At 20.7% G+C, this 19,295-nt stretch overlaps 1 protein-coding gene across 5 annotated transcripts in view; it reads left to right on the top strand.

Moving 5' to 3' along the window:
- The window catches only part of LOC122509299 (aryl hydrocarbon receptor protein 1), a 222,712-nt gene that overhangs the window by 160,299 nt on the left and 43,118 nt on the right, over window positions 1-19,295 (top strand). For all 5 annotated transcript variants that reach the window (XM_043623259.1, XM_043623258.1, XM_043623256.1 and 2 more), the window contains one exon: window positions 190-308. In XM_043623259.1, the coding sequence (XP_043479194.1) occupies window positions 195-308 (114 nt within the window). In that variant the 5' untranslated portion in view covers window positions 190-194. The remainder of the gene's footprint in view (window positions 1-189; window positions 309-19,295) is intronic.

Genomic DNA, 19,295 nt, shown 5'->3' with positions numbered 1-19,295 from the left:
TTAAAAGGAAATTGGACTTATTAAAATGTATTTTTTTCTGTCAGCAAAAATTATATGTTTTTGATAATTTATATATATATATATATATATATATATGTTGCGACAAATTTTTTCCCTCGAGTTGAAAAGATGAGATTTTAATTTGAGATGAAGTCGATTTATTTCATGTTTTGTGAATTTTTGTTGCAGTGGTAATGCATAAGGACAAGGAGGAGAACTCTCACCATGATTCGCATTATCGAGCAAGAGAATTGGCAGCGCTCGCAGCTTATGACCATCATCACCTCGACGGTGAAATGTTCCTTCAGGTTAGTAATTCTCATTTTTGCTAACGTGCCGGAAAAAAAGATATTATTTTTATTTTGTGTGGGAAAAATTATTTTTATATATTATTAATTTTTTGCTTCCTCATAAAGGAAGCCTTTTAGTGATGTCGATTTCCGAATTTTTTAGAATCAATTATTTTTACAAATTTTCAAGTGTAGTATATATAATTCGTCGAGAGGAACAAATGTCCGGATGTATGTGTGTGTGTGTGTGTGTGTGTGTATGTCACCGATTCTTGTGGACAAATTTTCTCTTACACGTCTTGACGGATTTTGATAAAATTTTGTAGGTGTATTACGGTCACGAATACCAAAAATCAGACAGAAGGATTTTCGAAAATATCTAAAAAAAAAATTTTTTCAACAATTTTTTAATTTTTGAAAAAATTAATTTTTGGATTTTTTGAAATAACTTTTTTTTATATTAAAATTTTTATTAATTCTTGGCAAAATTGCATTCCTGACATAAAAACGAATTGATTCATGTATATAAAGTATATATTTTATTCAAATTTATAGAATTAATAAATATTTTAATTTTCCACAAAAAATTGAAATTTTGTATTTTTTGAAATTTTATCTTAACACTTTAAAATAATTATTCTAAAATAAAAAATTAAACGATTGGTATATATTACATTGAGGAAGCTTAATGATCATGAAATGAACAACTTGTTTTATTTTTAGTTATTATTATTAATTAATATTTAATAATGTTTTGGAACGAATTAATTCATAGTAAAGCTCATATTTTATTTAAATTTTGTAATATATTTCTTTTTAATTTCTTTTTATTATAATTATACTTTTTTATTAATTAATTAATTTACAAAAATATATATTTTTGTTATAAAATAAATAAATATATATTTTTGTTAAAAATTAATAAATATATATTTTTGTTAAAAATATTAAAAAAAAAAATTTTATATTCCATAATAATATTAAGGAATATTCTAGGAATACTTAAATGGAATAATATTTTTTTAAATCAATAACTTATTCAATTTAAAATAAATTGTTGAATTTATTTTAAATGGTGGAAAAATTGATTACTATATCATCAATAATACTAATAAGAAAATATTTTTACAAAATTCCAATGGAATATTCCTAAAATATTCCAGTGGAATAGTCCAACAGTTAGCTATTTTAATATATTTCTAAAATGTATATGGAATATTTAAGAGGAATATTTACAATGTTCCACATTTTATTATTCGGAAAATTAATTTTAAGAGAATAACGATTCAAAATGTATTGTCTGACTCAAAATTACTTTCACTACTGACAGAATTTCTTTACTTTAGTATTTTTAATTTAATTGAAAAACTAACTAAAAATCCTGAGTTACTTGTCTGACTATAAATGACTTTTACTACTGAAAGTATTTTTTTATTTTACTATTTTTAATTTATTAATTTGAATTAACAACAGAGTTTCTGCTTTTGAATTAGTAAATTTTACTAATAAATTAGTAAAAATAACTATTTATTAGTGAAATTTACTAATTTTGAAAGAAAAAAGTTACTAATTAAAATTAGCAAACATTATTACTAATTCAAATTTAGAGAGTAATTGAAGAAATTTGTTTTATAATGTTAAAATTACAACCCGAAAAAAAACTGTTTTGTCTGACCAAATTTTATTTGTACTACTGATAGAAAATTGCATCAACTATTTTAAATGTCTTACTGAAAATGTCTACTACTACTAACACTAAAATGCCGAGTCTAACTAAAAACAACTTGAGCTACTTAACTATAGAACTATAAACATGTATTGTCTGACTATAAATGACTTTTACTACTGAAAATATTTTTTTATTTTACTATTTTTAATTTTACAGAACATAAAACTACTTTAAAAATTAGAATTAGTAGAAATTAACTATGTTAATCTTCATATTCTTTGATTCATTCTGTCCGCACTTTAAAGTTAGTTTTTGTGTATACTTTTTTTTTAAATTGTGTGACAAATCGAAAATATATATATAGGTATTTTTTCATGATTCATATAAATAATATTAGAAATTAGAAGATTTAAAAAAATTATAATTAATTAATTTAATTAATTATTTAATTAATTTATTTTTATGTTTACTAAATGAAAAATATACCCATTTTTTTATTTATATGCTTTTTTCTATAACAAATTTTATTTGTTTAAAATCAAAATTTTAATTGTTTTTATTTATATAAAAAAATTCTAAAAGATTATTAATTGTTAAACAATTTTAATTAAGAAGTAGAAAATATACCCATTTTATGCATATTTTATATTTATCAATAACAATATTTTTTACAAACTCATTTTTTTCTTTTGGGAAGAAAAACTTGATATTAATATTTAATATTTAATATTTTATATTTTATTTTATTTATTTTATTTATTTTATTTATTTTATTTATTTTATTTATTTTATTTATTTTATTTTTATATTTTATATTTTATATTTCTTAATATTTTTGTAGAAAATTCTCAATTTTTATAAGGATATAAAATTTAGATAATTTCTATTTCTTGAATACAATTGTTTTAATAAAATTCAAAGTTTTTTGAAATAAATATTTCATTATTCTTATTTTTCCACAGGAATTAAGACATTTAAAAATTTTAAATTCAAACCCTTTTGGAAATTAAACAACTTTAAAAATATTTTTATAAAACATGAAGAAATCGATATCTTCATGTTTTATAATAATTTATAATAATTAAAAATTTATGAAAATAATTATTGAATTATTGCGAAGAAATTTATTTTAAAAAAAATTATAAATAATTGAATTCCTGTCATCCTTGTGGAATTTTTATTATTTTGAAAAATAATTAAATATTTATGTACAATTTTAATAATTTTTTTTTTTTAAACAATTGAATTCTTTTCGGAAAATTTTATTAAAATAGTAGATATTGAAACAAATTAAAATTAGGACAAGAATTTTATTGTCATTTTTTAAAAATAATTGAACACTTTGGGGCAAAATTTTTTTTATTTTCAAAGATAATTGGGATTTTGACGAGAATTTGTTTTTAATTTTGAACATAATTGAATTTTATAAGAAAAATTGTATTACTTTTGAAAAAAAATTGAATTTCTGCAATTATTTATAAAATTTCTCCAAAATTGAATTTTTTTAGTGTTTTCAACAAAAAGTTGAATTAAAAAAATTTTTAAATTCTATTATTTTGAAAATTGCTAATTTTATTTAAAAATTGAAGTAAAAAGTTAGCGAATTGTTGCTGCTGTTTATTAATTTGTATTAATGACTTAGTTTACTTTTACTGAGACTGGCTTTTGAATTAGTAAATGTTTACTAATAAATTGAAATTAATAATTGAATTTATTGGTCAATAATTATAGTAAACAGTATTTATTAGTAAAATTTACGAATTTAAAAGAAAAAAATTCAGTTACTAATTCAAATTAGAAAACATTTTTACTAATTCAAATGTAGAAAGTATTTTTATTTTTACTTAATGATAAATAGTAAATTGATTACTTGAAATATACATACAGAGAGGAGAAAAAAATATAAATAAAGAGAAAAACACGTAGAGAGAGAGAGAAAATATACAAATAGAAGAGAGAAAAAAAAGAAAAAAAGCAAATTTGTGAGTTGATTTTCGTATATAGTAGCAGTGTGTATAATTCAAAAGCCCTTTTGTTTCGCACTAATGATTTTATAATAAGCTCAGCTGTTTTCCTAATTTCGAAAGGGGGACTTTTTTTCATCACGAGGTTATTAGCCTATATGGTGTTTTACTTGAACGTCAGTTCTTTGAGCTATACGTGTATATTTGTACGCTTCCTTTGATCGTCATTAATCCACCTTCTTTTGCGCTGATTCGATAATATATACACATATATACGTATATAAGCCGGTCGCTGAGAAAGCTTTCAAGTATATAAAGTTAAATTTGCTCCGATTACCCACTCTGCCGTAAATGTTTCAGTAATTATGTGCACATGCACCTTTCATGTGAAAACTTTGATCCTAATCATTTTTTATTCTCTCCAAGGTTTCGCAATATTTAGGCCGATTATATTGATATGTGCACATAAATTCTTGTGTGAATAATCTAGGAATAGCTAAATTATATCGACGAATTTGTGTACATTTTTTCTTTTTCTAAAATTTATGTGGTAATTTATTTTTGTTAATTAATATTTTTGTAATTAATTTTTTTACTCGTTTATTTTTTGATAATTTAATTTTTACTTATTCATTTTTTACTAATTTATTTTTTATTAATTTATTTTTTACTCATTTATTTTTTACTCATTTATTTTTTACTAATTTATTTTTTACTCATTTATTTTTTACTAATTTATTTTTTACTCATTTATTTTTTACTTATTTCAAGCTTCGCACTCCTCTACTAAAACCTACTATTTACTACTTTTTTTACGTTAGGCTACTATTTGGGTACTTTTTTTTAAATTTCAGCTACTAAAAGCTACTATTTTTGTTTTTTTTTTAGAATTTCCACTACTTTAATAAAGCTAATACTAGAAATCAAAAAACTATTCTCAAAAATTATAATCAAATTCTTTAAATCGATTTAATTATTTTCAAAAAATATTCGAAATTCAATTATTTTCAATATCCCTATTTTCATGAAACTTCGCAAAAGAATTCAATAATTTAAAAAAATTTTTGATAAAATTCTCAGCAAGAATTCAATTATTTTCATAAATAATAAAACTCATCGAAGAATTTCAATTATTTTTAATACTATTTTAAATTAATTAATCGAAAAATTTAATTATTTCAACAAATAAAGTTTTCCTAAAGAATTCAATTATTTGAAATAAAATTTTCATAATATTTATTATATTTCGCAAAAATTAATTATTTAAAACAATGTTCATAAAATTCTTATGAAGAATTCAATTATTTTCAAAAATAACAAAATTTTCCACAAAAATTTAATTCTTTTTAAACATTTTAATAAAATTTTTCGCAATAATTCAATTATTTTCATAAAAACTAAAATTCTTCTCAGGAATTCAATTATTTTTGAAAATTTTAATAACATTCATAGCAAGTATTCAATTATTTTCATAAATAATAAAATTCATCGTAGAATTTCAATTATTTTTAATACAATTTTACATGAATTGCTCAAAAAATGTAATTTTTTTTATTTACATAAATAAATTCTTCGAAAGAATTCAATTATTTCGATAAATAAAAAAATTATTTCAGAAAATTCAATTATTCTGAAGCATTTTAATAAAATTCTTTGCAAAATTCAATTATTTTCAGAAAATAACAATATTTATCACAAGAATGCAATTATTTTTAAAAGTAATAAATTTCTTCTTTGAAATTTAATTATTTAAAAAAATTCTAATAAAATCGTTCCTAAGAATTCAATTATTTTCATAAATAGTAAAATGCTTTTTAGGAATTCAATTATTTTTAACTGAATTTAATAAAATAAAACACAGACATTTAATTATCGTAAAAAATTTTAATAGGATTCTTTATAAAATTTAATTATTTTTAAAAACTTTTCGCAATTCAATGATTTTCTATATCTACTATATTTTTATAAAGTTTTTCCACAAGAATTCAATTATTTAAAAAAAATTTTCATAATATTTATTATATTTCGAAAAAATTAATTATTTAAAACAATGTTTATAAAATTCTTATGAAGAATTCAATTATATTTTCAAAAATAACAAAATTTTTCACAGAAATTTAATTATTTTTAAATATTTTAATAAAATTGTTCGAAAGAAATCAATTGTTTTAAATACAATTTTAATTCAATTATTCTTTTAGATTTTAATAAAATTCTTCGAAAGAATTAAATTATTTAAAAATTTGTTTGTAAAAATCTTCGTAAGAATTCAATTCTTTTTATGAATAATAAAACTTTCTCTGGAATTCAATTATTGAAATTAGAATTTACATAAAATTAGACGAAAGATATCAATTATTTAAAAATTTTTATAAAATTCTTCACAAGAATTCAATTATTTTTCTAAATTTTTAAATTCTTTCATGAATAATAAAATTCGTTGCAGGAATTCAATTTATTTTCAGTATAAGAAAGAAGTAAATATTTTTGATGAAAATTAAGAAAAAGTCAGGAAAATAAAATAGAGAATGTAATTTTTGTCAATTTTGTGAAGTGTCTAAAACAAGTTTTTATTGGTCGTCAAGTTTAATTTTTCGATAGCTACTTTTTTCAGTTTGAAAGCTACTTTTTGCTACTTTTCTAAAATTAATTATCGAGTGCGAAGTCTGTTATTTATATTTTACTCGTTTATTTTTTACTAATTAATTTTCTACTCATTTATTGTTTGCTTAATTTATTTTTTACTAATTAATTTTTTAGTAGCTTATTTTTTACGGATTAATCTATTACTCATTAAATTAATTACTAAATAATATTTTATTCAGTAATTAATTTTTTTATTAATAAATTTTCTATAAATAGAAAATTTATAAATAAAAAAAATTAATTACTAAATTTAGTAATTAATTTTTTTTATTAATAAATTTCCATTCACTAATTAATTCAATTTTTTTTTCAAATAAGCGTCCAAAATTTGAATCGTAGAAAATAATTTTCAAGGAAAAATAATATTTATTTTTATAAATAAATAATTTAGTTACTAATTAATTTTTTTACTGGGTAATTAATTTCTCACTGTTTAAGTTTTTACCAATTTACTTTTTACTAATTATTTCTTTACTTCTATTAATATATTTTTTACTTACCAACTCTTTACTAAATCATTTTTTACATTTTAATTTTTTTTCAACTACTGATAAATATTTAACTTGGTAATTTTTTATTAACTAATTGTTTACTTATTTTAATTTTTCGACCTACTTTACAATTTTTTTACTCACTAATTAATTTTTTACTTAATAATTTATTTACATACATATTTAAAATTTTCTAATTAGTTTTTTTACTTAATAATAATGTTTTTATATATTTTTTATTTATTAATTAGTTTTTCACCTTTTAATAAATTTTCTATTCACTAATTTTTTTCAAATATTTTATCTATACAAAGTGAAAATAGAATCAAAAAAATAATTTTCTAGGAAAAATAGAATTTATTTTATAAATAGTTAAATTGTTTACTAATAAGTTTTATGAGAAAATATTTTTTTTTCTTAATAAATTTTCGCCTCACTAATTAATTCAAATATTTAAAAAATACACGACCAAGATTCGAATCGTAGAAAAATAATTTCCAAGAAAGAATTTTTTACTTGGTAATTTTTACTATCTTATAAGTTTATTGTTCAGTACCTAATTAACTGCTTACTTATTATAGTAAAGTTTTTACTCACTAATTTTTTTTTTTTGCTTTTTTATAAATTTTTTACTCGAATCGCAAAAAAGTGGAATAAAATTTATTTCAATTATAATTATTATTATTATTAAACGAGAGTTGTGTTTATTTATGAATTATTTTTAAGTGATGGAAAAAAGAAAATGTGATAAGAAAGGGAGGGAATAAATTTGTGAAAAGTGAAATGCGTGCGAGCAGAGTAAACGCAGGGAAGGGAGAGATTGAATTTCCCCTTTCTGTTTGTGAATCTGTTTATGTTTGAGAGAGGGTTTGTTTTTTTGATGCACGAGAGAAAAAGGTGTGAACGAAGTGAGAATCGATTGAGGTGTATTTAGTGACGTAGTGAAATTAGTGAGCACGGCGGCCAAGCAAGTTTGCCACCAAGTTGTTCTCGTGCTTTAGGATCTTACTTGTTGCTGATGATTGCATGTCTATGTTCCGCTGGTCGTGCATTCAACGTGCTTCCGCGTTGATCGTTTTGTGCGCGCGTACGTCGCTACTTTAATCTTCTCGCCATCTCCAGGACCGACACGCTATTTTTTAACCTTGAACATGACATCCTACTTCCGATTCAATCCTTTCTCATTCGGATATATACGTGTCCCACTGTAATTGAATACTAGATAAAGATATCCTGCTTGTATTGCAAAAGCAAATTTTTACCATTTTTTTTTTTTGCGAATTTTTCTTCCGACACACTTTTTATTATTATTATTAATTATTATTTAAAATAGAACGATATTTATAATTATTTTTGTTTTTTATTATTAATTATAGACGAAACAGAATTTTTACTTGGAATAGCGACAAATTTTACTGTATTAGCGAAATTTATAGTTGTCTCAGTTAAAACTTTCTCTCTTTTAAAGAAACTCATCGCTGTTTTTTTTTAAATAAATATTTAATTATTCTTATTTTTCCATAGGAATTAAGACATTTAAAAATTTTAAATTCAAACCCTTTTGGAAATTAAACAACTTTGAAAATATTGTTATAAAACATGAGGATATCGATTGCTCCGAGTCGAAGACTCGGAGTGATCGATTTCTTCATGTTTTCTAATAATTTATAATAATTAAAAATTTATGAAAATAATTATTGAATTATTGCGAAGAAATTTATACAAAAAAATTATAAATAATTGAATTCCTGTGGTCCCTGTGGTCCCTGTGTAATTTTTATTATTTATGAAAATAATTAAATGTTTCCGTACAATTTTCTTAAAATTTTTGTTTTAAATAATTTTAAATAATCATTGAAATTAGAAAAATTCATTTTATTTTTAAAAATAATTGAAATTAGGACAAGAATATTATATTGATATTTTTGAATATAATTGAACTTTAGGGGAGAATTTTCTTATTTATAAAGATAATTGGAATTTCGCCAAAAATTTTTTTTTTAATTTTGAATAATAAGTGTAAATAATAAATAATAAATGTTTTCCCAGGAATTCAATTATTTCCATAAATTATAAATTTTTTTGTAGTGATTCAAATATTTTTATAAATAATAAAACTCATCGCAGAATTTCAACTATTTTTAATACGATTGTAATCGAATTTTTCGAAAAATGTAGGTAATAATTCTTAAAAAGTTTTACTATTAAAATTCGATTCAATTCCATTTAAAATTATTCAATAAATTATTTATTTTTCTATTTAAATAATTAAATTCTCGTAGAGCTCTCCAACAAAAAATAATTTAAAAATGAATTTTATATATATAATTGTAAATAGATAACATTAATTAATTTTCAATACAATTGTAATTATTTTCTTCAAAAGAATTTAATTATGTTCCAAATTCCTAATAAAATATTCTTTAAAATATTTTGTTTGTTAAAAATATGAAAAAATTCAGATTTTCAAAGATTTCAATTTGAAACTTTTTAAAATTTTTTTAATTATTTATGAAAATATTTAAACGTTTCCGTAGAATTTTAGTATCATTTTTTTTAAATAATTGAATTCTTTTGGAATCATTGAATTTAGAAAAATTTTTGCAAGTAATTTTAAATTTTGCCAAGAATTTGATTAACAGTTTTGAAAATAATTGAATTTTTAAGAAGAATTTTATTATTTATAAAGAGAATTGAAATTTTGACGAGAATTTCTTTAAATATTTAAATTTTGAAAAAGAATTTTATTACTTTTAAGCAATAAATGAGAAATAAATCTAATCTAATCTACTTTTGAAATTCAATTTTTTTTAGTGTTTTTAACTAAAATTCCTCGATAAATTCATTATTTTGAATAATTAATTAAATATATATATTGAATAATTTAACTAATTTCAGAATAATTTAAATTTTGAAAATTTTGGTAAAAATTTAAGTTCTTTAGAATTTCTAATAAAATTCAATAAAAACTGAAATTTTATAAAATTTGAAATTAAAATCTTTTGAAGTTAATCTATTTATGAAAAAGGGAGACAAATCACCAAAAAAGAGGGAAAATGTGGTAAAATTGAAATAAGGGAACAAAAGGGGAAAAGGGGACCAACTGTGATGCCTATAAAAAATTGATTTCAAATATAAAAGATATTTCAATATAAAATATGGTTTTTTGGCATATTGAAACTATCTTGTTTTGTCTGACTCTAAGTGACTTTGACTACTTATTATAAAATTGCAAATCTCATTGGGGAAAACTTTTATTAATTTACGATTCTAAGAAGTTTTACATCTTTGTGTCTGACATGTAAGTTCTGCTTCTACTGAAATTTAATTCAAAAAATGTATAAAATGTCTGATTGAAATTTTCTTTTACTACTGACAATAAAATTAATAAATTTTTAATACTTTATGTCTGACTTAAATTTTCTAACACTACTGAATTTTGAATTACCGTCTGACTAAAATTAGATTTTTCTACTGACACTAAATTTGAAAATAATTCGACACCGTTGTGTATGACTTAAATTATGGATTACTACTGAAAATTATGTTTGAAAAATCTAAAACATGGCAGATTAATTTCGTGTTTTATTAATGATGTTGAAATTGAAAAAATTTCTACTACTTTCTGTCTGACATCAAATTACTACCACCACTGAAAATTAATTATTTATAATATTTTTTTAACGTCTGACTAAAATTATGTTATACTACTGATATTAAAATTTAGTTTTTTTACTAAATATTATTTTTTACTACTGATACTAAAAATTAGAGAATACCGACTATAGTTTATGTCTGACTTAAATTTTCTGTTACTACTGAGAGTTAATTTATAATGATTAAAATAATGTCTAACGGAAATTATGTTGTGCAACTAATATTAAAATTGACAAAATTTGTCCTACTTCGTCTGACTTAAATTTCATTTTACTACTGATAGAAAGTTACAAGTAATTAAAATGGCTGACTGAAATTATTGTTTACTACTGATATTTAGTTTGCAAAAATTTGAACTATTTTGTCACAATTTTAAATTTTTTGATACTACTGAAATTGAAATAACAAATTGAATTTCAATATTACAAAAATTTGAAACGTCTGACTAAAATTTTCCTATACTACTGAAATTAAAATTGCGAATGTTTTAATTGCTTTGTCTGACATATATTTCGTTTTACTACTGATAGAAAGGCAGAAACTGTTAAAACGTCTGACTGAAATTGACGTTTACTACTGAAACTGAGTTTAGGAATGATTTAAAACCTCTGACTAAAATTTACTTTTACTACTGTCCTTAAATATTTTATAGTGTTGGTAAATCTAATCAAAATGAAACTTATATTTTTATAAGAAAACTATCTTCACTGTTTTCATATTTTATTTAAATAATTTTCAATTACGCAAGTTATTTACTTAAAAACATTAGGTATTATTTTCAAATTATTTGATAAAATTTGCTAAAAATTCATTAAAATTATATAAATTTAGTAAACAAGAGGAAGTAAATTGCATTATTTGATTGAAATTGATTTTTATTACTTTATATTACTTTATTAGAAGAAAAGTACTATTTGTCCAGCTAATATTTACCTTTACTACTATCGTAATAATTATCTAAAATAAAATTGACAACAATTTATTTTCATTGCCGATGCTAATAATAGTAGGTGGACTACTTTGTCTGACTACAACATGCTTGTACTACTAATACTAATAATTTTAAAAGTGAATTGCTTTTTTTTTACTCAAATATACTTTTTCTACATGGAAACATCAAAGTTTGAAATTGTTTAAATTTTAGAACACTGTTAACTTAAAAGTATCAATTTGATACTTTAAAAAAACTGTGAATCAAATTTATTAAAAAATATCTTATTTTTTAACATAAAACTAAATTAAGATAATTTTTGGACTTTAAATCATACTCTCAAGACCTATTTTTAACGATTTACAGAAAAATTATTACGTCTGGCGATATCTAACCTTTACTACTTAATTTTTCACAAGATTCACCACTTAAAAAGTAAATAAAGAAAGAATTGTTCCGAATTTCGTTTATTTACTTATTACAGAAAAATTATTACGTCTGACTGAATCTAACCTTTACTACTTAACTTTTCACTAGTTTCATCTCAAAGAGAGGTGAAAAAAAAAATTGTTTCGAATTTCGTCTTTGCTGCTATTGTCTGTATTTACTATTTACAGTAAAAATCACTATGTCTGACTATATATAACTTATATACTACTTAAATTTTTACCAAGTTCATCTCTCAAAGAGGAAATAAAGAAAGAATTTTCTCTAATATCGAATTTCGTCTTTCCTCCAATTGTCTGTACTTTTCTGCTATTACAGAGAAAAATTACTACGTCTGACTATTTTTGACCTTTACTACTTAAGTTTTCACGAATTTTACCCTTTAAAGATAGTCAATAAAAATAATGATTGTTTAGATTAATGAATTTCTTCTCCATGAAATTTTCGTGGAGTTTCCATGGAAATTGTGCAAGTTTTTTATTTTAAAAATATTTCAACATTTCCAGGGTTACCACAGGTCAGGGGAAAAGTCAGAAATTTTTATTAAAGTACTGGACAAAATTAAATTTAGAAGCAGTTACGAATAATTGCAGAAATTCAATTATTTTCAAAAGTAATAAAATATTTTAAAAAACATTCATTTTTTCAATAAATTATTCATTTTTGTATTTAAATAATTGAATTCTCGTAGAATTTTCAAATAAATATTGATTTAAAAATGAAATTCAGTTAAAATTTTACATAATAATTGAATATTAACAGCATTATAGCATGAATTTTCAAAAATAATTGAATTTTGAATATTTTTGAATATAATTGCATTTTACGAAGAATTTACTTAAAATTTTATTAAAAATAATATTGAAGTCCTGTGAAGAATTTTATTATTTATGAAAATAGTTGAATTCTTGTAAAGAATATTTATTATATTTTTTTTAAATAATTGAAGTCATGTGAAGAATTTTATTATTTATGAAAATAGTTGAATTCTTGCAACGAATTTTTATCATATTTTTTTTTAAATAATTGAAATCCTGTAAAGAATTGTACTATTTATGAAAATAATTGAATTCTTGGAACGCATTTTATTACAATTTTTTTTTAAATAATTGAATTCTTTCTAGAAAATTTATTAAAATAGCAGATTTTGAAAATATTTAAATTTACTTACATTTTTCAAGGAATTTATTAAAAATTATATTAAAAATAATTTAAATCTTATGAAAAATATTATTACCTATTTATGAAAATAGTTGAATTCTTGCAACGAATTTTTATTAAATTTTTTTTTAAATAATTGAAATCCTGTAAAGAATAAAATTGTATTATTTATGAAAATAATTAAATTCTTGGAACGCATTTTATTACATTTTTTTTAAATAATTGAATTCTTTCTAGAAAATTTATTAAAATAGCAGATTTTGAAAATATTTAAATTTACTTACATTTTTCAAGGAATTTATTAAAAATTATATTAAAAATAATTTAAATCTTATGAAAAATATTATTATTTATGAAAATAGTTGAATTCTTGCAACGAATTTTTATCATATTTTTTTTTAAATAATTGAAATCCTGTAAAGAATTGTACTATTTATGAAAATAATTGAATTCTTGGAACGCATTTTATTACAATTTTTTTTTAAATAATTGAATTCTTTCTAGAAAATTTATTAAAATAGCAGATTTTGAAAATATTTAAACTTACTTACATTTCTCAAGGAATTTATTTAAAATTATATTTTAAAATAATTGAAATATTATGAAAAATATTATTATTTATCGAAAATAATTGAATTTTTTTTACATTTTTTTATATTAAAATATAAAACTTGCAGAATTTCGAAGTGTTACTTCCATGGAATTTTTTGACGTGGGATACGTCTGACTAAATCTAACCTTTACTACTTAACTCTTCACGAGTTTCACCATTCACCCCTTAAAAATAGTTAAGAAAAAAAAGAATTATGCTTCGAATATGAAAATTTTTATTGACTAAAATATTAAAATTATTATTCTTACTGTTGACTGTTCGATACGAATTTCTTCTTTTATTCATATTCGAATTTCTATGAGTCAGATTTACCGAAAATGAAATTTAACAGCATGTGATTGTTAGGATTTTCAATGGTAATTTTTTCGACCACTTTTCTCTTTTAAATATTTAATAAATTGATGAGCTGAAATTTTGTACCAAAGTCTAAAATAAATATATATTACCTATATTATATTATATTATATTATATTATATTATATTATATTATATTATATTATATTATATTATATTATATTATATTATATTATATTATATTATATTATATTATATTATATTATATTATATTATATTATATTATATTATATTATATTATATTATATTATATTATATTATATTATATTATATTATATTATAAATATATAAATTATTGAAATACAATAAAGAAGGGCAGTGATGTGTAAAAGTTTTAATATTTTTAAAATTAATTATTACAAATTAAAAATTATTATCAGTTGTCACGGTAACTTCTAATCAATTTCTCATCTTTTTCGATTTCAAAGTGTTTTATTATAATTTGATTATGAATTATGAAAAGTTTTGCACAGTTATGTCCTTATTTATTATATATTTCTGACTTTCTTACAAAATTTCAGCTCAATTTATTAAATATTTAAATAGTGTAATTATTTTGGACCCAAAGCCACAATCAAAAAACAGTATTTGACAAAAATTAAGGTCCTAAAAACATACCAAATTAAATATTTAAAGAACAAAGTGATCGAAAAAATTACCATTGAATTTCTAACAGTCACGCATGCGCAGTTAAAAAAAGAATTGTGAAAATATGGAAAATTTCAAATTGAACAGCGACGATATTGATGTTATCGTAGACTTGAAATGGAAATGGAAATGGAGAAATAACCGAAAATGTAGAACACATACGGAAGTGAAGTTATACGTAGGAAATAGATAGAAAGAGTGAGAGAGAATGCTTTGCAAATTCATACAGCGCAGCAAGAGGGAAGCGAACCAGCTTTTACTGCAGCAAACGCTTACAGTGAGTCAGTGCAGTATTGGGGCGGCGGGGATTGGGCGAGAGTGGGTAAGAGTAGGTTGGTTCCGTGCGTGGGATGGGGTTTTGGATGATTATACAGGTGAGGTTAGGTCGGCTAGGTGGGCGACGCGGGCTCGCCTTGGTCTGGCACCGCTAGTCCTTCCCGTATTGATCGCGCGCTCCTTTCACACAGCTCAGGATATCCACCAGTTTTCGACCCTTTCTCATGCGCCTTTATAATACAAGTCTATATTGCCAAACTACCCCTTATTATCCAGACAATGAATACACTGCTTGCTTGCTTGCTTGCTTGCTTGCTTGCTTGCTACCCATCCATTGCTCCAACTTTATTGCGACGAGGCGATCCAGGAAAAAAGTTTCCTTCTTTGCGGTTAACTTGCCATTCTATAAGCATTCTAATAACTGATATACAGGAATATTTCTTTAAGTAAACATATACATTTTTTTTTTTTTTTTTTTTTTTTTGTCATTTTTATGATATTTTACTCCCTTTTTGCAAGTCCATAGCGACTGCAAGTCGATATAGACTAGCAAAATGGGAGAAATTTGAATTCAGAGTTTTGGATTAATGACTGGAATTGAGAGTGTAATGACCCTATAGAAGAGATACTACCTGGAAGAGATACTAAATATTTTTTTTATTCACTTTTCACTTTTAGATTATAAAAAAAAAACTCTCTTTCAAATTATATTAGATTTTTAAACTTTAAAATTAAAAAACTTTAAAATTAAAAAACTTTAACAAATTTTGAGCCTAATTTCAAATTTGATATCACATTTTCAAAATTGAAAATAATTAAACTTTCTTGTACAAGGAAAATTAAATTTCGCAAAAATTGTTATCTGATACCTAAATTAATAATAATCTTCATTACGAAAATTTTCATTATTCTGAAGAATAGGGAAGGTAAAAAAATTATTATAATATATTCAAAGTTCTGAACGAAGAATATAAATAATATTTTTTTTTTTTAGAGAATTTGCACTACTTTTAATTAGATAATTTTCAAAAAAATTTCCAAAAAATCAATTATTTGACAAAATTTTATGCAATTTATTCTTCACAATAAATTCAATTATACTTTCACTAATAATAAAATTTTTCATGAAAATTCAATTTTTTAAAAAATTTTTTGATCAAATTCTAAGCATGAATTTAGTTATTTTCATAAATAATAAAACTCATCGAAGAATTTCAATTATTTTGATTACTATTTTGAATTAATAATCGAAAAATTCAGTTATTTTCACAAATAAAGTTTTCCACAAGAAAAAATTATTTTCATAATATTTATTATATATTGAAAAAACTAATTATTTAAATATGTTCATAAAATTCTTATGAAGAATTCAATTACTTACAAAAATAATACAATTTTTTACAGAAATTCAATTCTTTTTAAACATTTTAATAAACTTTTTCGCAATAATTCAATTATTTTCAAAAATAATAAAATTATTCTCTGTAATTCAATTATTTTTGAGAATTATAATAAAATTCCTAACAACTATTCAATTATTTTCATAAAATTCATAGCCGGATTTCAATTATTTTTAATATAATTTTACAGGAATTACTCAAGAAGTGTATTCTTTAAAACTTAATTTAAAAGTTATTATTTATGAAAATAATTAAATTTTTGTGAAGAATTAAATATTACATTTTTTGAAAATATAAACAATAATAATTAATTATGTACTTAATAAGTAAACTTTTTAAATTTTTATTAGGAAATTATTCAAAAATTTATATTTGAAAATAAAAACATTGGAACTTGCATGACAATAATAAATAAATTATTAATAAAATAAATTTTATTTTTGCTTGAAAATTATTTTTTCACTATTCGAAATTCGAATCTTGATTGTGTATTCGTGAAATCTTCGGATTAATTAATGAGTGGAAAATTTAATAAAAAGAAAGGAAAAAAATTACTTAGTAAAGATGTTATTATTAAATAAATAATTAATAAATTCCCTGAAATTCAATTATTCTTTTAAATAACAATATTTATTCACAAAAATTCAATTATTTTCAAAATTAATAAAATTCTTCGAAGAAATTCAAATTTTCAAAAATTTCAACAAAAAAAATCTCTTCAAAATTTTAATTATTTTTATAAATAGCAAAATTCTTCGCCGAAATTCAACTATTTTGAAAAATTTTAATAAAATAAAATTCAATATGTAATCTACTATTCAAATAAAATTTCCCAAAACAATTCAATTATTTAAAAAAAGTTTTAATAAAATTCTATACAAAAAAATTTTATCAATAAATAAACAATTAATTATTGAGCAAAGAAGTTTATAAGCTAGTAAAAATTATCAAGTAAAAAATTAATCAGTAAATATTAATTAGTATAATTAAATTTTTTCATTTAGAAAGTAAAATTTATTCTTCCTTGAAAATAATTGTTTCACGATTCGAATCTTGGTCGTGTAGTTTTTTTTAAATATTTGAATTAATTATATAGTGAGAGAAAAGATTATTAATTAATTCAAATTTATCACTGCACCCAGAGAAAAATTTCATTTAAACCAAATAAAATTTATTTGAAACAAATAATATAAATCTTTTTGTTAAAATAATTTTTTTTTTTATTCTATTTTTAGTTGTGTATTAATAAAATATTTCAATTAATTAGTGAGTGGAAAATGTATTATCAAGTGAAAAACTAATTAGTAATTAAAAAATATGTAATATAAGACAATTATTAATAAATAAAAAATTTTTATGTAAAAAACTTTTATTCATTGTTAAAGAATTAATTTGTATTTAAAAAAATAGCTAGTAAAAAATTTATTAATGAATAGAAAAAGTGAACAAATAAAAATTAGTTAATATTAAAAAATTAACAAGTAAAAAATTGAAAAGTAAAAAATTAAGAAGTAAAAAATTAGAATTTAAAAAAAAGATTATTAGTAAAAAATTAATTAGTATAAGTAAAAAAGTAGCAATTAACAAATTATTTAGTGAGTATAAAAAATTAGTCAGTCAAAAAATTTATCAGTAACTGAAAAAAAATTAACAAGTGAATAATCGGTTAGTAAAAAATTAATTACTTAATAATCGCAATATTTTAACGAAAAAAAAAAATACAAAAAAATGTTTGATTCAAAGAAATTATTTTCTCAGTGCAGCAAGGAGAATTTTACGAAAAATTTGTAAATGATCTTTGTGGTTAAAAATTAATTATACATATAATGATGGTAAAATAACATGTTTGACGAAAGGGTTAGAGAGAAGGAAATTAATTCCTAATATTTGGGTCAATTATAAGCTATAATAATGATTAAATATCTTCGTTTGGTTGATCAATTGCGGGATATATTATTATTTTATATACCTGTAAGTTTCGTGTGAAAATTTCCGATGCGGGAAACTTTTAGATTTCACTGTATATGGAATATTCTTTTGTATAAATAATTCAGTATCATTACTGAATACAATCGATTCTCATACGGATATATTGTATAATATATTTAATGTTAGTATAGGTACGTGTATATTGTGTTTCCATGCGGTATTTTTGGGCAATTATTTAAAGAACTGATTTCTTGATTAATATTTTTTGTACAGGAATTTTTTTTATGTAAAACATTCTGTACAATTTTCAGAAATTATGTTTAAACATTTTTTTTTAATTCTCCTGAAAATTTCAATTATTTTTATAAATAATTAAATTCTCCTGAAAATTTCAATTATTTTTATAAATAATTAAATTGTTCTCCACAATTCAATTATTTTCGAAAATTTTAATAAAATTCATGACAAATATTTAATTATTTTCATAAATATGTAATAACATTTTTTAGAAGGATTTAATTACTTTGATAAATAATAAAAATGCTTTGCAAAAATTCAATTACTATCAATATACTTTACTAAAATTGAATTAATCAAATTTTCAATTATAGTCATGAACAGACAAGATTGTTTTAAAAATTTAACAAAATTGTTTTAAAAAATTAACAAAATTCTTTGTTTAATTCAATTATTTTCCAAATTTTTAATTAAAATTATTAAAAAAGCATTATTTTCAAAAAATTTAAAGAAAGTTGTTAAAAAAATTTAATTATTGATAAAAACTCAAATACAAAATTTAGAAGATTTATTTATGTTCGA

This window comes from Leptopilina heterotoma, unplaced genomic scaffold, assembly GCF_015476425.1.
Source record: "Leptopilina heterotoma isolate Lh14 unplaced genomic scaffold, ASM1547642v1 Lhet_60, whole genome shotgun sequence".
NCBI classification, from domain to species: Eukaryota; Metazoa; Arthropoda; class Insecta; order Hymenoptera; family Figitidae; genus Leptopilina; species Leptopilina heterotoma.
This window is presented reverse-complemented; position numbering and strand designations above follow the sequence as displayed.